The 13,512-nt window shown below is 46.3% G+C and overlaps 1 protein-coding gene across 4 annotated transcripts in view; it reads right to left on the reverse strand.

The window, feature by feature from the left end:
• LOC130404306 (uncharacterized) overlaps nucleotides 1-13,512 on the reverse strand; it is a 40,410-nt gene that overhangs the window by 25,995 nt on the left and 903 nt on the right. For 2 of the 4 annotated variants that reach the window (XM_056608964.1, XM_056608968.1), the window contains exons 1-11: nucleotides 13,491-13,512; nucleotides 12,546-12,635; nucleotides 11,345-11,509; nucleotides 7,285-7,431; nucleotides 6,392-6,589; nucleotides 5,729-5,812; nucleotides 4,949-5,067; nucleotides 4,592-4,706; nucleotides 4,140-4,217; nucleotides 3,379-3,494; nucleotides 704-866 (exon numbers count right to left, since the gene is read on the reverse strand). The exon at nucleotides 13,491-13,512 is cut by the window's right edge. In XM_056608964.1, coding sequence (XP_056464939.1) covers nucleotides 704-866; nucleotides 3,379-3,494; nucleotides 4,140-4,217; nucleotides 4,592-4,706; nucleotides 4,949-5,067; nucleotides 5,729-5,812; nucleotides 6,392-6,589; nucleotides 7,285-7,431; nucleotides 11,345-11,509; nucleotides 12,546-12,635; nucleotides 13,491-13,512 — 1,297 coding nt within the window. The remainder of the gene's footprint in view (nucleotides 1-703; nucleotides 867-3,378; nucleotides 3,495-4,139; nucleotides 4,218-4,591; nucleotides 4,707-4,948; nucleotides 5,068-5,728; nucleotides 5,813-6,391; nucleotides 6,590-7,284; nucleotides 7,432-11,344; nucleotides 11,510-12,545; nucleotides 12,636-13,490) is intronic. The other 2 variants (XM_056608965.1, XM_056608967.1) reach the window with 2 other exon arrangements.

Genomic DNA, 13,512 nt, shown 5'->3' on the forward strand with positions numbered 1-13,512 from the left:
ACATAAAAGCCTAAATATAAACCTAATGTCTGGTTTTAAATGAGCCACAAGAATGATTTACTGAATAAGTACCGAAGCCGGGGCAAACAGTGTTTCCTTATATGTTTATGGTTAACCATGCAGAGGATAAATCCTGGTTAAACCCTTCTCTGAGGAGCAGGGCTCGGAGCTGAGGAACAGGCGAACTGTGAGGGGGTCAGGCTCACATGTAGGGTGTAGTGGTTAAGAGCCAAGATGTTATTCCTGCCATAAATCCAGAGGATAGGAAAACAATTAAGACACTAGGCCTGGTTTTAGGGCCTGTTTGCACTGGCTCGCAATTCATCCATGGTTCGACAATCATAGCATAACATTTGTCATGGAAACGTATGTAATACCCCGACGCCAAGGTAAACTACACCTCTGGAAAAGTCTTCCTCTGTTATGGATCACGTTATAATTAACGTATCAAGTGCTGAAGGAAATTCTATTCAACAGATAGAGAGAAGCAGTAACACTGTGCCAAGGCTAACAATGTAAGAAAGCACTGCGTGTTATTTACTGCTCTCAGCGGTCTGAAACAACAACACTATTTATACTAACGTGTGTTCGTAACAACTAATAACCTAGAGGATAAAACGCACCATTTGACAAGAGAAAAGCCTGCAAGCTGTGAGCCACTGAAGTCATCTTATTTTTAGAGCTGCTTGCAAAGTGCTCTTACCGCGCAGCTTTTGAGACGGGTCAGCTCCTCCTTCCCCTCTTTTCCCATGATCCTTTTGGGCTCGGTTCCCATTACGCGATGCGGTTCTCGTCCCGGTGTCACGGGGTCATCTTCTTCCCTGGTGAAAGTAGAAGCAGATGGGGGCGGGTCCGACCTGTCACTCCTGCATCACGAGAGAGAGGGAGAGAGGGAGGAAGAGGCAGAGAGAGAGATAGAGGGAGAAAGGGAGGGAGAGAAAGAGAGAGAGAGAGAGAGGTAGAGAGGGAAAGAGCGGGAGAGAGGGAGATATGGAGGGAGAGAGAGGAACAGAGGGAGAGAGGAGTAAAAAAGGAAGAAAGGGAAGAGGGAGAGAGAGTAAGAGATGGAGAGAGGGAGACAGAGGGAGAGTGGGAGAGAGGGAGACAGAGCCAAAGAGGGAGCATGACTTGAGCAATATCACCAGGGCTTTGACTCCAACAGCCCACTGTGCCCACCATCACAACCGCAACCTTGAAATCTCCATGATGGATTTAAACGATGAACTGTGACAGTGTTTGTGTACGAGAAGTTTAAATCGCCATGAGGTATTCTAGATAAGAGAGGGAGAGAAAGAGAGCGATGGAGAAAGCGTGAGAGGGTCAGAGAGAAAGAGCGAGAGAGAGATGGTGAAAGATTGAGAGGGGTTTAGAGAGAGAGAGAGAGAGAGAGAGAGAGAGAAAGAGAGAGAGAGATGGAGTAAGAGTGAGATGGGGTTAAAGAGAGGGTCAGAAAGAGCCATAGAGAAGAAGAGAGGGGGTTAGAGAGAGAGAGACAGAGTCAGCGAGAGAGAGAAGAATAGGAAGAGAGGGAGAGAGTCAGAAAGAGAGGGATGGATAAAGAGAGGAGGTTAGAGAGAGAGAGAGAAAAAGTGAAGAGGAAGAGAAGGGGCTAGAGAGAGAGAGAGTCAGAAAGAGAGAGATGGAGAGAGAGAGGAAGAGAAGGGGCTAGAGAGAGAGAGAGTCAGAAAGAGAGAGATGGAGAGAGAGAGAGCAAGAGAGGGGGTTAGAGAGAGTGTCAGAAAGAGAGAGAAAAAGAAGAAGAGAGACCATGACGCAACATTTGGATCTAAAGATAGCCCACCGTGAGAGGTTCTCGTGAACGAGCAGAAATGTTTGGAGAGATGCAGGAGATGGATGTCGGCACCGGGCACTCGAGTTTTGACCGGCTCTATTTATTATTAGAGCAAACGGAAAGATTGATATTTTTGCTCTGAATAATGAAACACAATGTTAACAGTCTCTGAAAGATATACTACACCGTTGAGTGTAAACATTTCACCATTAATCAGCGGGTAAATTTAAACAAGGACTATTATGTAAACACTCCTAAACACCCCCTGAGCTGAGCTATCAGTACCTTACATAGATGATGAAGATCGAATGTGAACGTGTGATTCTACATTAAACAATATTATATGACAAATAACTAACCACGAAAGGCAACACATTCGAACACAAACAAACATACGCACACATGCACACACACACACACACACACACACAGACACACACACACACACACACACACACACACACACACACACACACACACACACACACACACACACACACACACACACACACACACACACACACACACACACACACACACGTGAAAATGTGTATAACCTCATTCTGTTGACCTCAGCTCTGTAAATTGCCAGTTTAAAAGTAAACATACAAGCTCACTGTATATTTTTTCATCCCGACGATTGCCATGAATTAATCTCTAAGGGTTAATTGTTTTGACATCTTCTTATTTGAGGTCCCGGTAAGAGTTCAGCTAAGAAGCGCGTCTGTTTGTGAGTCACACTTTGTGAACACGGCTAAGTGTGGCGCTAGCTGTCACGGATGCAGCTCATGTACACAAAACCCGCACACAGAGATCTGGAGGCCTTCATGAGACCTCCAGGGCGATGTTTGGCCTTGTGAGTCAGGCCCGGCCCAGTGCTCCGCCACTCCACTGATTCATACCCAAACTAAACACCACGCACAGAGAGGAACAACAGATTCTAAACAAGGCTAATTGGGATTTGGGAACGGTCCGAACTCGGCGCTGCCAACGCACGCAGAGGTAATGGGGCAGTAACAGCAAAATAAAGTGTCCGAAACAGAACCTCTCTACATGAAGGGAAACTACAGGGTTTCCCATGGGTCTATTGCAATGGGTGGTGTGGGGTGAGTCTCGAAGAACAACCATGCCTTTCCCCCTGGGCGGCCCACAGCCTTACCTCAGGGTCCCCTACAGGTTGGCCCAGGAGTCATTCAACTCACTCTCCCAAACACCCCCTGAACTGATCTATCAGTGCCTTAGAACACGATGAAGATCTAATCTCAATGTGTGATTCTACCTTTTATGTAAAAGAATAAACAATACTATATCAATAATAACTCCCAGTGACTAAGGATGGATTAAAGCCTTTGGCTTTAATCTTTTATTTATTATTATTACTTTTTTATCTACATTTTATTTGTAAAGAAAAAATCAACAATATTTTTAATATATTGATGAACATCAACAACATATCGATTGTTTCATCAGTATGTCCCTTTGTGAAATAAATAAACTTCAAACTCTTCAAAGAAAAAAACGTCAATGGAAAAACGCCCAGAAACCCACTCTACACGTGACACTGCAGGGTTTTCCATGGGCCTTACCTCAGGGCCCTCTGAAGGGCTGCCCAGGAGTCCTTCACCTCACTCTGCTTCTGGGAGAGCCCGGGCGCCAGGGCGGGGTGGAGGTTGGCCAGCTGGGAGACGTTCACGTTCAGCATCTAACCAGGGATACACATGTGGGTCAGAGGCGGAGCACCGCAGCACCACCAGGGGACACCGTGTTACGTAAAACACAGAGCCGGAGCTCATTTAGCAGACGCTTGTCAATATAACAACAATATATTGCTGTCGGTAGAGTAAGGATGTTCCTAAAACCAAGTGCCCAGCACTAACAACCGTTAGGTAAACCCATTACCTGTATTCAACAAAGATATCTGGGATAAGACGCTACACAATGGTAAGTACTACTTTTAAGTGCCAGGATGTACAACAGACAACAAGTGCATACATTGAGTCCCAGGACGTACAACATACAACAAGTGCATACATTGAGACCCAGGACGTACAACATACAACAAGTGCATACATTGAGTCCCAGGACGTACAACACACAACAAGTGCATACATTGAGTCCCAGGACGTACAACATACAACAAGTGCATACATTGAGACCCAGGACGTACAACAGACAACAAGTGCATACATTGAGACCCAGGACGTACAACATACAACAAGTGCGTACATTGAGTCCCAGGACGTACAACATACAATAAGTGCCTAAGAAGGGTGTTGAGGGGTGGGGTTAAGTTGGGAGGCGATAGAGTCTAGGTGAACTCTGAAGTTCGGATGAGGTCGTGACCCACCATGATCTGACTGGCGATGTCCCGGATCTCCCTGTCGCCGTGCGACTCGGTGTCCCCGCGCTCACGTGGACTTCTCCTCTGAAGACCAAAGCAATGAAAGAGTCAACATTCTCCTCCCAGAGGTTCATAGATGGTAAACGCCGGACTGCATTTATACAGCGCTTCGTCAACCAGTGGCGGCCACTCAAAGTGCTTCACAATGTTGCCTCACATTCACCCGTTCAGACATAAATTCACACACCGACGGCGTTGTGTCAAACCACGCAAGGCAAACAGCCCGCTCATTGGGAGCAGTCAGGGTGAGGCGTCTTGATCAGGGACACCTCGACACTCCAGGGATCGAACTAGCAACCTTCGGGTTAACCAGCCAACCCGCTCTACCTCGTGAGCCACATGCCGCACCACCTCCTTGACGATTACTCCACTGGGTTGACGGCGGAGGGTGACCTCACCACGTTGTGGATGGCCGACAGGATGCTGTCTGCCTGGTGGTAGAGCGAGGACGCCTCCAGAGCGAGCTGCAGGTCCTCGTGGTAGGTCTTCAGATGGGCCTGCACCTTCAGCCACCTGCCCACACGTTACCGTGACAACAAGGTGACACTTCCATTGATGTAAATACGAAGAAGGTGGGGTAAATGAAATGAAAGAAAACGTAGCTGATTGTATTTCAAAAGACAACCTGACGCGAGCAGAATAGATGTAGGGAGCTGTTGGGGGTAGAGAATGATTCTCGCGGCGTCTTTGCAAACTACTACTACTAACACTACCACTACTACCCTATACCACTGCTACCACTACTCCGAGCGTACATTTTGTTGACGTTCTTCCTGGTGCTGGAGACATGTCGGCCGTCCGTCTTCCCCTGCTTCTCCAGCCTGGAGGCCAGCTGGTTGATCTCCTCGTGGAGGGTTCTCTGGAGCAGCTCCTCCTGTCAGACAACACAGGGGAACACCGGGAGCATCACACCATGACTTCGCTCACATGAAGGAACGCTGCATTCTGGGAGGAGGATAGGGCTGAACGATTTGGGGAATCTAATTGCGATTATTTCGACCAATATTGCGATTGCGATATAGAATGCGATTTTTCTTTTTAAAGTTCCTTATGTTCTGTATTATTCACCAAACAAGCAATAAATCATTCTATAGTATGACCGACACAACATTGGAAGCAGTCAACATATAAACTGCTATCATAAACGATGCAATTCTTGCATAATTGATGCAGGAATTGATATTATTACATCTTTATTTAACTATCGAATTGTATAAGAAAAATGTATACGAATCTCCATGAACAGTAACAAATCCTCCTCCAAAAAATAAAAAAAGTTTTTAGTTTTTTTTAACGCAGCCTTTGTGATTAACAAAACGCGTTCTATAACATTGCGATGTCGGTTTGAATCTGATTAATGGTTCAGCCCTAAAGGAGAACACCAGGGCCTCCAAGACACCAGAGTAACAGAAGAAGTGCCGCGGAATTGGGAGGAGAGGGGAGGGTGAGTGCTGTGTTTACCCGAGGACGATGGGAAAATCCAAACAAATCAAAGATAATTAATTATTTCCAATGACAATCTGTCTCGGGCTCACCTGTTTCAGATCGAGGATCTTCCTCGTGAGCTGCATTTTGTCCACGTTTTCCGCCAGGATGTTAGACAGGCTCTGCTCTGCTTCCTGCTTCCACACAGAAATGCACACACGCACGCACACGCACACACACAAACGCATCAACATGTTTGTGCAGAATAATGGGAGATGAGAGAAAGGACTTTTTAGAAAATGAACCAGCTTTTTTTTGCAGTTATCCTGCCCTTTTTAGTCGATGCTGCTGCAGTGATAAATAAAGCCTTTATGAACCTTGATTGAGAATATGAGCTTTCCTCGAGGGGTTGTTGGTTTAATCGCTTGGGGGGGAGGGGGGGGTTGGGGGGTTGACTGAATAGCTTGGTGGAAAGATCTTACACAACTTGCATTACTTCTCTACTCGCCCAGGGATTAACTGTCAGCCACTCTGAGCCAGCGGCATACGAGGCAGTGTAACTCCCTCACACTTATCATCAACATAATATAGATAGGCAGACAGGTGTGGAGATATAAGCACAAGCCCGTCTAGCATATGATGGGGTGTGTGTTTTAAAGCTGAGGCATATGTTCTCGAGTTCTGAGGAACGGCACTGAGGTTCAACGGTGAAGGTAAGAGCGATAAAGCGCAAAGGAAAAAATTAAGAGCGAGACACGTATCCCGTGATTCACCTTGTCTCTGATCCAGGCCTCGAGTCGCTCGACTTTCCTGTTGAACTCCTGCAAGCTCCTCACGCCAACGCCACCCGGCGCCCTCGCCTGATTGGCCGCCGTCTGTCTCAGCGTCTGCCAGTGCTCTCTGAGCTGGCTCAGCTGTCTCCTCGCCAGCTCCGCCGAGGGGTTCAGCTTGCAGATCAACTGCTCGCCCGTCTGCACAACGCCAGAACGTCAGAGGAGGGTTACGGCGGCAGGTGGAGGCAGTAGAGGTCGATATTTGTCTTTAAGAAGGTTGTCTCATATCTGGCTGTAGGTGAGTCTTGAAACTAAGGACTCTAGTGTTTAGCATTGCAATTGGTTGTACTAACTTTAACCCTGCCGTTAGTAAGAGGTCTTTGATGCTAGTTCAGTCACAAGGTGACAACAATAGGCTGGATTGCATCATCATCATTATCATCATCTAAGGCTGCCTATTTAGCAAAGTCAAGAGGCTGAAAAATGAAAATGTTGGACCGCCGCTCATCGGATCGTCAGGGTCAGAAAAGGTGCATCCACTTCAAAAACGCTGCATCCACTCACAGCAACTGATACGCGGCGCGTATGAGTGGGTGTGAGTGGAAGGAGCGTTTTTGTGCGTTTTCCAAAAAGGAGTCTGCATGTCAAGAGAGGGTTCATAATCCGAGATGTTCTAATGTACACAGAGCCGACAGTTCCACGTAGGAGACGATGAGAGAGGGCGACGGGCTTTGTGTTGGACCGGTGTGTGGGTGGAAAAACAGCCTTGAGCCATTGAGTGCAGTCGTGTGCGATGTGATCCAAAGGATAGTTCCAGGCACTTTGTTTTAGAAGCTCAGACCACGACTGCTGAGGGATACTGTTGTCTGTTGTTGTGCTGCTTCCATGGTTACCTGGTTGAGCTGAGTCAGCGTGTTCTCGAAGACCTTGAGGTCTCTGTGCAGCGTGGTGGAGGCCTCCTCGCTGCCCTGCAGGGGGCAGCACTGGCCAGCGGGGCCTCCCTGTAGCTCCTGCAGCCTCCTCTTGATCCATGCCTCGGCCTGTCGCACACAAACAACAACATCGTCGTCATCGACCTCATCAACATCAACATCAAAATCATCAGCATCATCATCATCATCAGCATCATCACCAGCATCATCATCATCATCATCATCATCATCATCATCATCATCATCATTACAACCATCATCGACATCATCCTCATCGACTACAACAATGACATAGACAACATCAATCAACAACTGACTAAAGGCAGAATTACCATAGGAGACATTTTGTAACGAGTGTGATGTAACTTGGTTGTTTTTGCACTTTGGACCAAAACAATTCCAGTGTAATCACAGATTGCTGGAATAGCAGAGAATCATAGCTTAGAACTAAGAAGCTGCAGAATTACAAATGTAACAGTTTGGTAATGGTGAATCTGGTATCCAGCGATCCGACTACGTTACAGCAGGGCTTCTGGTGGGAGACGGTACAGAGCCTGGGCAGGAAACCAAAAACTGAAAGGGGCGGAGCTATGCTGCATTTCATGTTTCGCTATGGAGATTTCTGCCGAACAGAAACTTAACTGCATGAGTTGATGGAGATTTCAGAAGTGCATTTTAAAAAGACTTTATCTACAGTGGCCAGTCTGCAGTCTGGTGTTGATTTGAAACCTTTACCGGTACACACCTTTTTAGTTTACTAATGCTGACCAACGTTGTGTTTGCCAATTCCATGCTTACAGAGTACCGCCTGAAGCCACAAGATTGGTCCAAACAAACGTGACGCAAAATAAAGTGAAACTCCACGTTCACACAGATGAGAGCTTGTCTGACATCAGTCTTTGGAGTATTAGTCCAAAAATATGATTATTCGATCATTAATCAAAATCTGATTTGTGAGACCAGGTTGTGGCTAACAGTCACCAGGTTTGAAGATGAAGTATTGGACTTTAAATGTACATATTTTAAAACATTTTATATAAGTCTATAGAACAACCTGCATTGAAACACCAGTACATTCTGTCTGCGTGACGGTAGGGTTACTTTGGCCTCGCTTTTAAAAGCAAATTATAAAGAAAAACCTAAATATTAGTGTTCTGTCGAGTACTACCAACACTGTGACAGTAGGTAAACTCACAACATCACACCTGCCGTCAAGCGATCATTACATGGCGAAGACTTTCCCCTCTTACTCCAAACTACACACGCTTCAGAAACTCCTGGTTCCTCATCAAGAACCGCGCTTTGTTCTCACACGCCATGTTCTGCAGGAGGAGAAGGAGCAGGCGTTTCGCTTGGCGTGTACACACACAGTCCGTTGCATAAGCCCTTGTCATTTTGAGCTGCCTGTTCTGGCAGCATTAGTACAGAGAAAGTCGAACTCCCAGCCAGGTGGCAAGGCTCAGAAAACAGTTGGAAAAAGACAGGAAGTTTCTTCCTACCAGCCTCGGGTACGAGGCGAACCCGTCCGAGTTGAAATCACTGAGTGGATTAATAAATAATTTAAATGTGACAATCGTGACAGCATTTCCGATATAATTCTAGGAAACTATAACACAAACGTCTTTATTCGGGCATTTTCTTGTCGAACAGTAACTGACGTTAAAGCCACTTTTAAACCGCGTCTCTCTCTCCCCCCCCCCCCCCCCCCCCCCCTCCCTCCTGCACAACACATGATTCAGTTTGAGAGAGACACTTTGATTCGGGCTCCTCGCTGTAATCATGCCAACCGCTCATCACTTTGTGGCCACGCACTTTGTGAGAAAAAAAAAAAGAGATAAATGAAATGTGATGTCATTTATTTTCCTAAGAGTCGGCGAGTCAATAGAGGTTGGTGGAGGGCCTGGGGTGCTGCACTGTGGAGGTATTTCTGTATAGAAGGAGGCAACCAGGGCTTGACTAAACAGGCCTGCCTCTAACTCCACACATCAGCTCCCAGGGCATACATGACCTCATACAGGAAGTCGATGATGATTTTGTTTCTTCCTGTTCGCCCGGCAACAATAGCACGTTTATGATAGATGTCCGGGCGCAGCAATAAAGAATAGGAAGTCGCCGCATACTCATGGTGTTGTTTGTTATTGTTTCCACGTTTCGGTTGGATAATCGACGACCCTCTTTCAAAAGATATAAATCATATTTTTGAAATCTCGTCCGAACCCCACCAGAAATCAAATCAACTCTAATGAAAACTCATTGGTTTTTAAGAGCCGAAAGACCAGCAATTTCCATCTTAAAGGTCTTAAAGGGTTTATCAAAGAATCATGAAACAATATTCCATAGCGGTGACATGGCTCTGAGATCGTCTCCAGTTTCTACTTATCACTGAAGCAGTCAACTCCGTGATTTATGCAGACCAGACGTACAGCACAACGCGACCCAGACAGACATACAGACAGACGGATCGAGTTCCTCTATGGGTTGACCTCCTTTTGTTCTCGTCCGTTGGAAAGGTTTCAAAACAAGTCTTGTTTTCGAACACACTCACTTGTACAGCAGTAAGGGACCAGGCCCTAGGAAAGCATCTCATCGTCAGCACTTACAGCCGACTACATCACGACAAAACCAATTGGCCCTCGGGGGCCCGAGACTCTGTTCATTGGGAGTACATTAGGAACACACACCATGTTATCAGGGCCCCAATCCTCCTCAGAACTCACACTGGAGCACATGTGGTGAATGGAGGCTTCTAGGCTTGTCGGCACTGTTCACATGTGTTGTCTTTCACATCAAACGCTTTGCCTCTCATGTTTGGTTCAACTGCACCAAACAGCAGAGACAGAGACAGAGAGAGAGAGAGTCTGAGAGAGAGAGAGAGAGAGAGAGAGAGAGAGAGAGAGAGAGAGAGAGAGAGAGAGAGAGAGAGAGAGAGAGAGAGAGAGAGAGAGAGAGAGACTGGTCTAGTCACAATGTGAAAGACGATCACCGGACGAACCCCGTTGTCCCACCGCCGAGCTTCACTGAAATATGTCCTCGCTGGCTGGGGTGGACCCGCAATGAGATAACACAGCCAGTTGTGCTGCTTGGGTTGGTCTCTCCGGGCCATAGGCGTGAAGAGATGGAGCCAAACCATGATCTCATCTCCAAATAATTGCTTCACTTGTGGCAGTTTTTTTTCTCCCTCTCTCCCTCCCTCCCTCTCTCCCTAACTCTCTCGCTTCCTCCCTCCCTAACTCTCTCGCTTCCTCCCTCCCTCTCTCTCTCGCTTTCACTCCCTCCCTCCCTTCCCCTTTCTCCTTCCCTCCCCTCCTCCCTCTTTCTCTGTCTCCCAGTCCCTCCCTCCTTCTCTCTCTCCCTTTCCCCGCCTCTCTCTCGCTTCCTCTCTCCCTCCTTCCCTCCCCTCCTCCCCCTCACTCCTTCCCTCCCCTCCTTTCTCTTTCTCTCTCTCCCAGCCCTCCCTCCTTCTCTCTCTCCCTCCCCCTGTCCCTCTCACTCTCCCCCTCTCCTCTTCTCTCTCTACTTTCCCCTCGCTCTCTCTCTCTCTCGCTCGGTCCCTCCCTCTCTCCCTTCCCCTCTGACCTAACAGGGCTCTTACAGTTCCCGCTGGGACACAAAATAAGAAGCAGTACATATTTCTTCTCCCCTCCCCAGCGCTGCTGCCCCTCCAGGGTCCTGGGACAGGCTGTATCCATTCTGATTACATACTAGCAGCTCAACATGTTTGTTAGCGTTCTCCCCCCTCTTGGCTAAAGCAAAGCAGGATGGGAGAGATCACTGGACACTGTTGATGGTTTCAATACAAACTTGCTTTTGTGCAAAAACTCCCTATCTGATAAGAAAGGAAGTGATTCCGACGAGTCCGTTAACTGCTTAACGATATGCACATATGTGTGGATGAGCTCAGCCGAAAGAAATTCGACCACAAACCTGTAGAAAAACCGAGCGTTAGCTCTCGCTTTCTGACCAACGGACGCTAAACTCCTAGCTCCCCGCGCTAGCTCAGGTGCAGTTGACTGGGTTTTACCTGGAGGATCTCCTGGTTGAAGAGGGCGTTCCGCTGGGTAAAGCAGTCACTGTGGGATACGACGGGCAAAGGCCCGTTGTTGTGTAGGCCTGGGTGCTGCTGCTGCTGGGTCTCTCTCCTCTTTAACTCGGTCCTGGGCGACCGGGGCCGGGGAACTGAGGTCACCTGTGGCAGCACAAAGGTAAAGGCTACTGAGAGTTTGATCTGGGTCATTAAATCGGATGCAACTCAGTCAAGAGAAGAAAAGGCAGCAGTGTACCAAAGGATTCTCTTTCAATAGCTCCCCTAATTACCGGTAATTCAACACACAGTTCATGAGGCAATATGGGGCATAGCCATACAGTAATCAGCTTACAGGGCAGGTTATAGTAAATCATCCGTTGAAAACGTTAAATGCACCCTCTATGTCATCAAAGAGACATTATAAACATACGTCACATGTGCCCCCGGGCTGTTCTAAACAAAACCGTAGTGAGTAGGGACACATCTGTCACAGACTGGAACTGTTGAGGTGCCCTTGCAGTCAGGAAACATCTGGGCAAATGACAGGAAACTGTACCGGACGGACCCTAAGTGATGTGTTTATTGGCTAAACGTATTGGTAAACACGGTGTCTTCTGGGAAATGCTTGGCTACAGTCAAAACGTTGCTGTTTGTGTGGTCTTTGAAACTTTGACAGAAACTACACTCACTTTTAAGGGATTATTTGGAGATATAATATAGAGCTTCACCGTGTGTCTTGTACTTCTTTAAGAAGGGAATTGGTGGTTTTATGGCCTGTCCTTTCTAAGAAGCGTAATCTCATCAAGCCTTTCTATTGTTAACGTGTTCCCCTGACCTCATGTTTTCCAGTGAACTGGAGTGAACCCTGTCTCAGCCCAGAGTCTTGTTTTATAATATCGAGAGACAGAAACACAATCCTGTTCACTCGAGTCAGAGTAAAGTCTACTCACAGTCTTGAGTAATAGCCTTTAAAAGAATGAAAAACACTTTTGGTCTTTAATTTGAAATGTCTGTTTTTACATAGACATTTCTGCCAAAAAAAATTAAGCAATAAAATAATTAAGAGCATTCTATTCACGATGATAATTTATTAGCCTAATGGGTCTCAATGAAAACAGGCTACAACATCACAGAACCCTTAATATAATCTATATCATATAGGCCTACAAGCCCCCTAGGAAGATAGAGTCAGGCCTACCTGCAGAGCAGCACTCTCACTCTTCACTTGTAATGTGGTCTGTTCTTTAACGGTCTGGGCTTCAGCGACTCGGTCCTTTCTAAGTAAGACCTGCAACACACAAGACTTAGAAATGATTGACCAAGAATTTGCGATGTATAGATAAAAATAAGAATGGACCCGTGCTGCGTTCCGTTGATACCGAATGTGAACAAATACAATCAGCTGTTTTGCTTATGGAATCGATTGTATGAAATCGATTGTTTAAAACGGCAGACAAAGTGCACGGTCACGGAATAGCTATCCTCCCTGCTTTTCGTTCCTTAACGCCTGTTATTACCTTGTGTTCAGCAGCCAGAATGAGCTCTTAACCTGATGTATTCGAGGAGCGCTTCTGTCCACCGTGCTTCTGTAACGCGTCGCTCTCAACGTGTGTTTCAGCAACGACGCGAAACACCCAATAAATGCCTTCGATAAAAGCCTGGAATATTACTTTCGCGAGATAACATTGGGAAATCACTGAACAGGTTCATTTGAACGGATAAAGGAAAACTCCTTACAATGTAATACTACAATGAAGTTCGATCTGTGATGCTCTATTTAACCACATGCCAGTGGATATTTCAGCCTTCTTCCAGATATGCAAGATATGTAAAAGTAAGAGAAAGAATGTTGTAATAAACTTTAATACAAACTGTAAATACTTAGCACACGTGTAACGGACACAGAGATGTCTAATCTACTCAGTATGGAAAACAGCGCCCATATCCATGACAACAAAGCCTATACCTCACTTTTCATAACATCACAATTTTAAATATTATGTGACATAAAGCTTTGTTGTGAATATTTGCCAAATCGATTTTTTCATTCAACCTCTAAGAACCACGTTTAATGTCAAAATCAAAGGCTTCTAAAAAATTAAAAGGCTTTAAAGAAACACATAGATAAATAATGACAGGTTACCTTAAAGTGAGAACCGGGCTTA

The sequence above is a fragment of the Gadus chalcogrammus genome, chromosome 15 (genome assembly GCF_026213295.1).
Source record: "Gadus chalcogrammus isolate NIFS_2021 chromosome 15, NIFS_Gcha_1.0, whole genome shotgun sequence".
NCBI classification, from domain to species: domain Eukaryota; kingdom Metazoa; phylum Chordata; class Actinopteri; order Gadiformes; family Gadidae; genus Gadus; species Gadus chalcogrammus.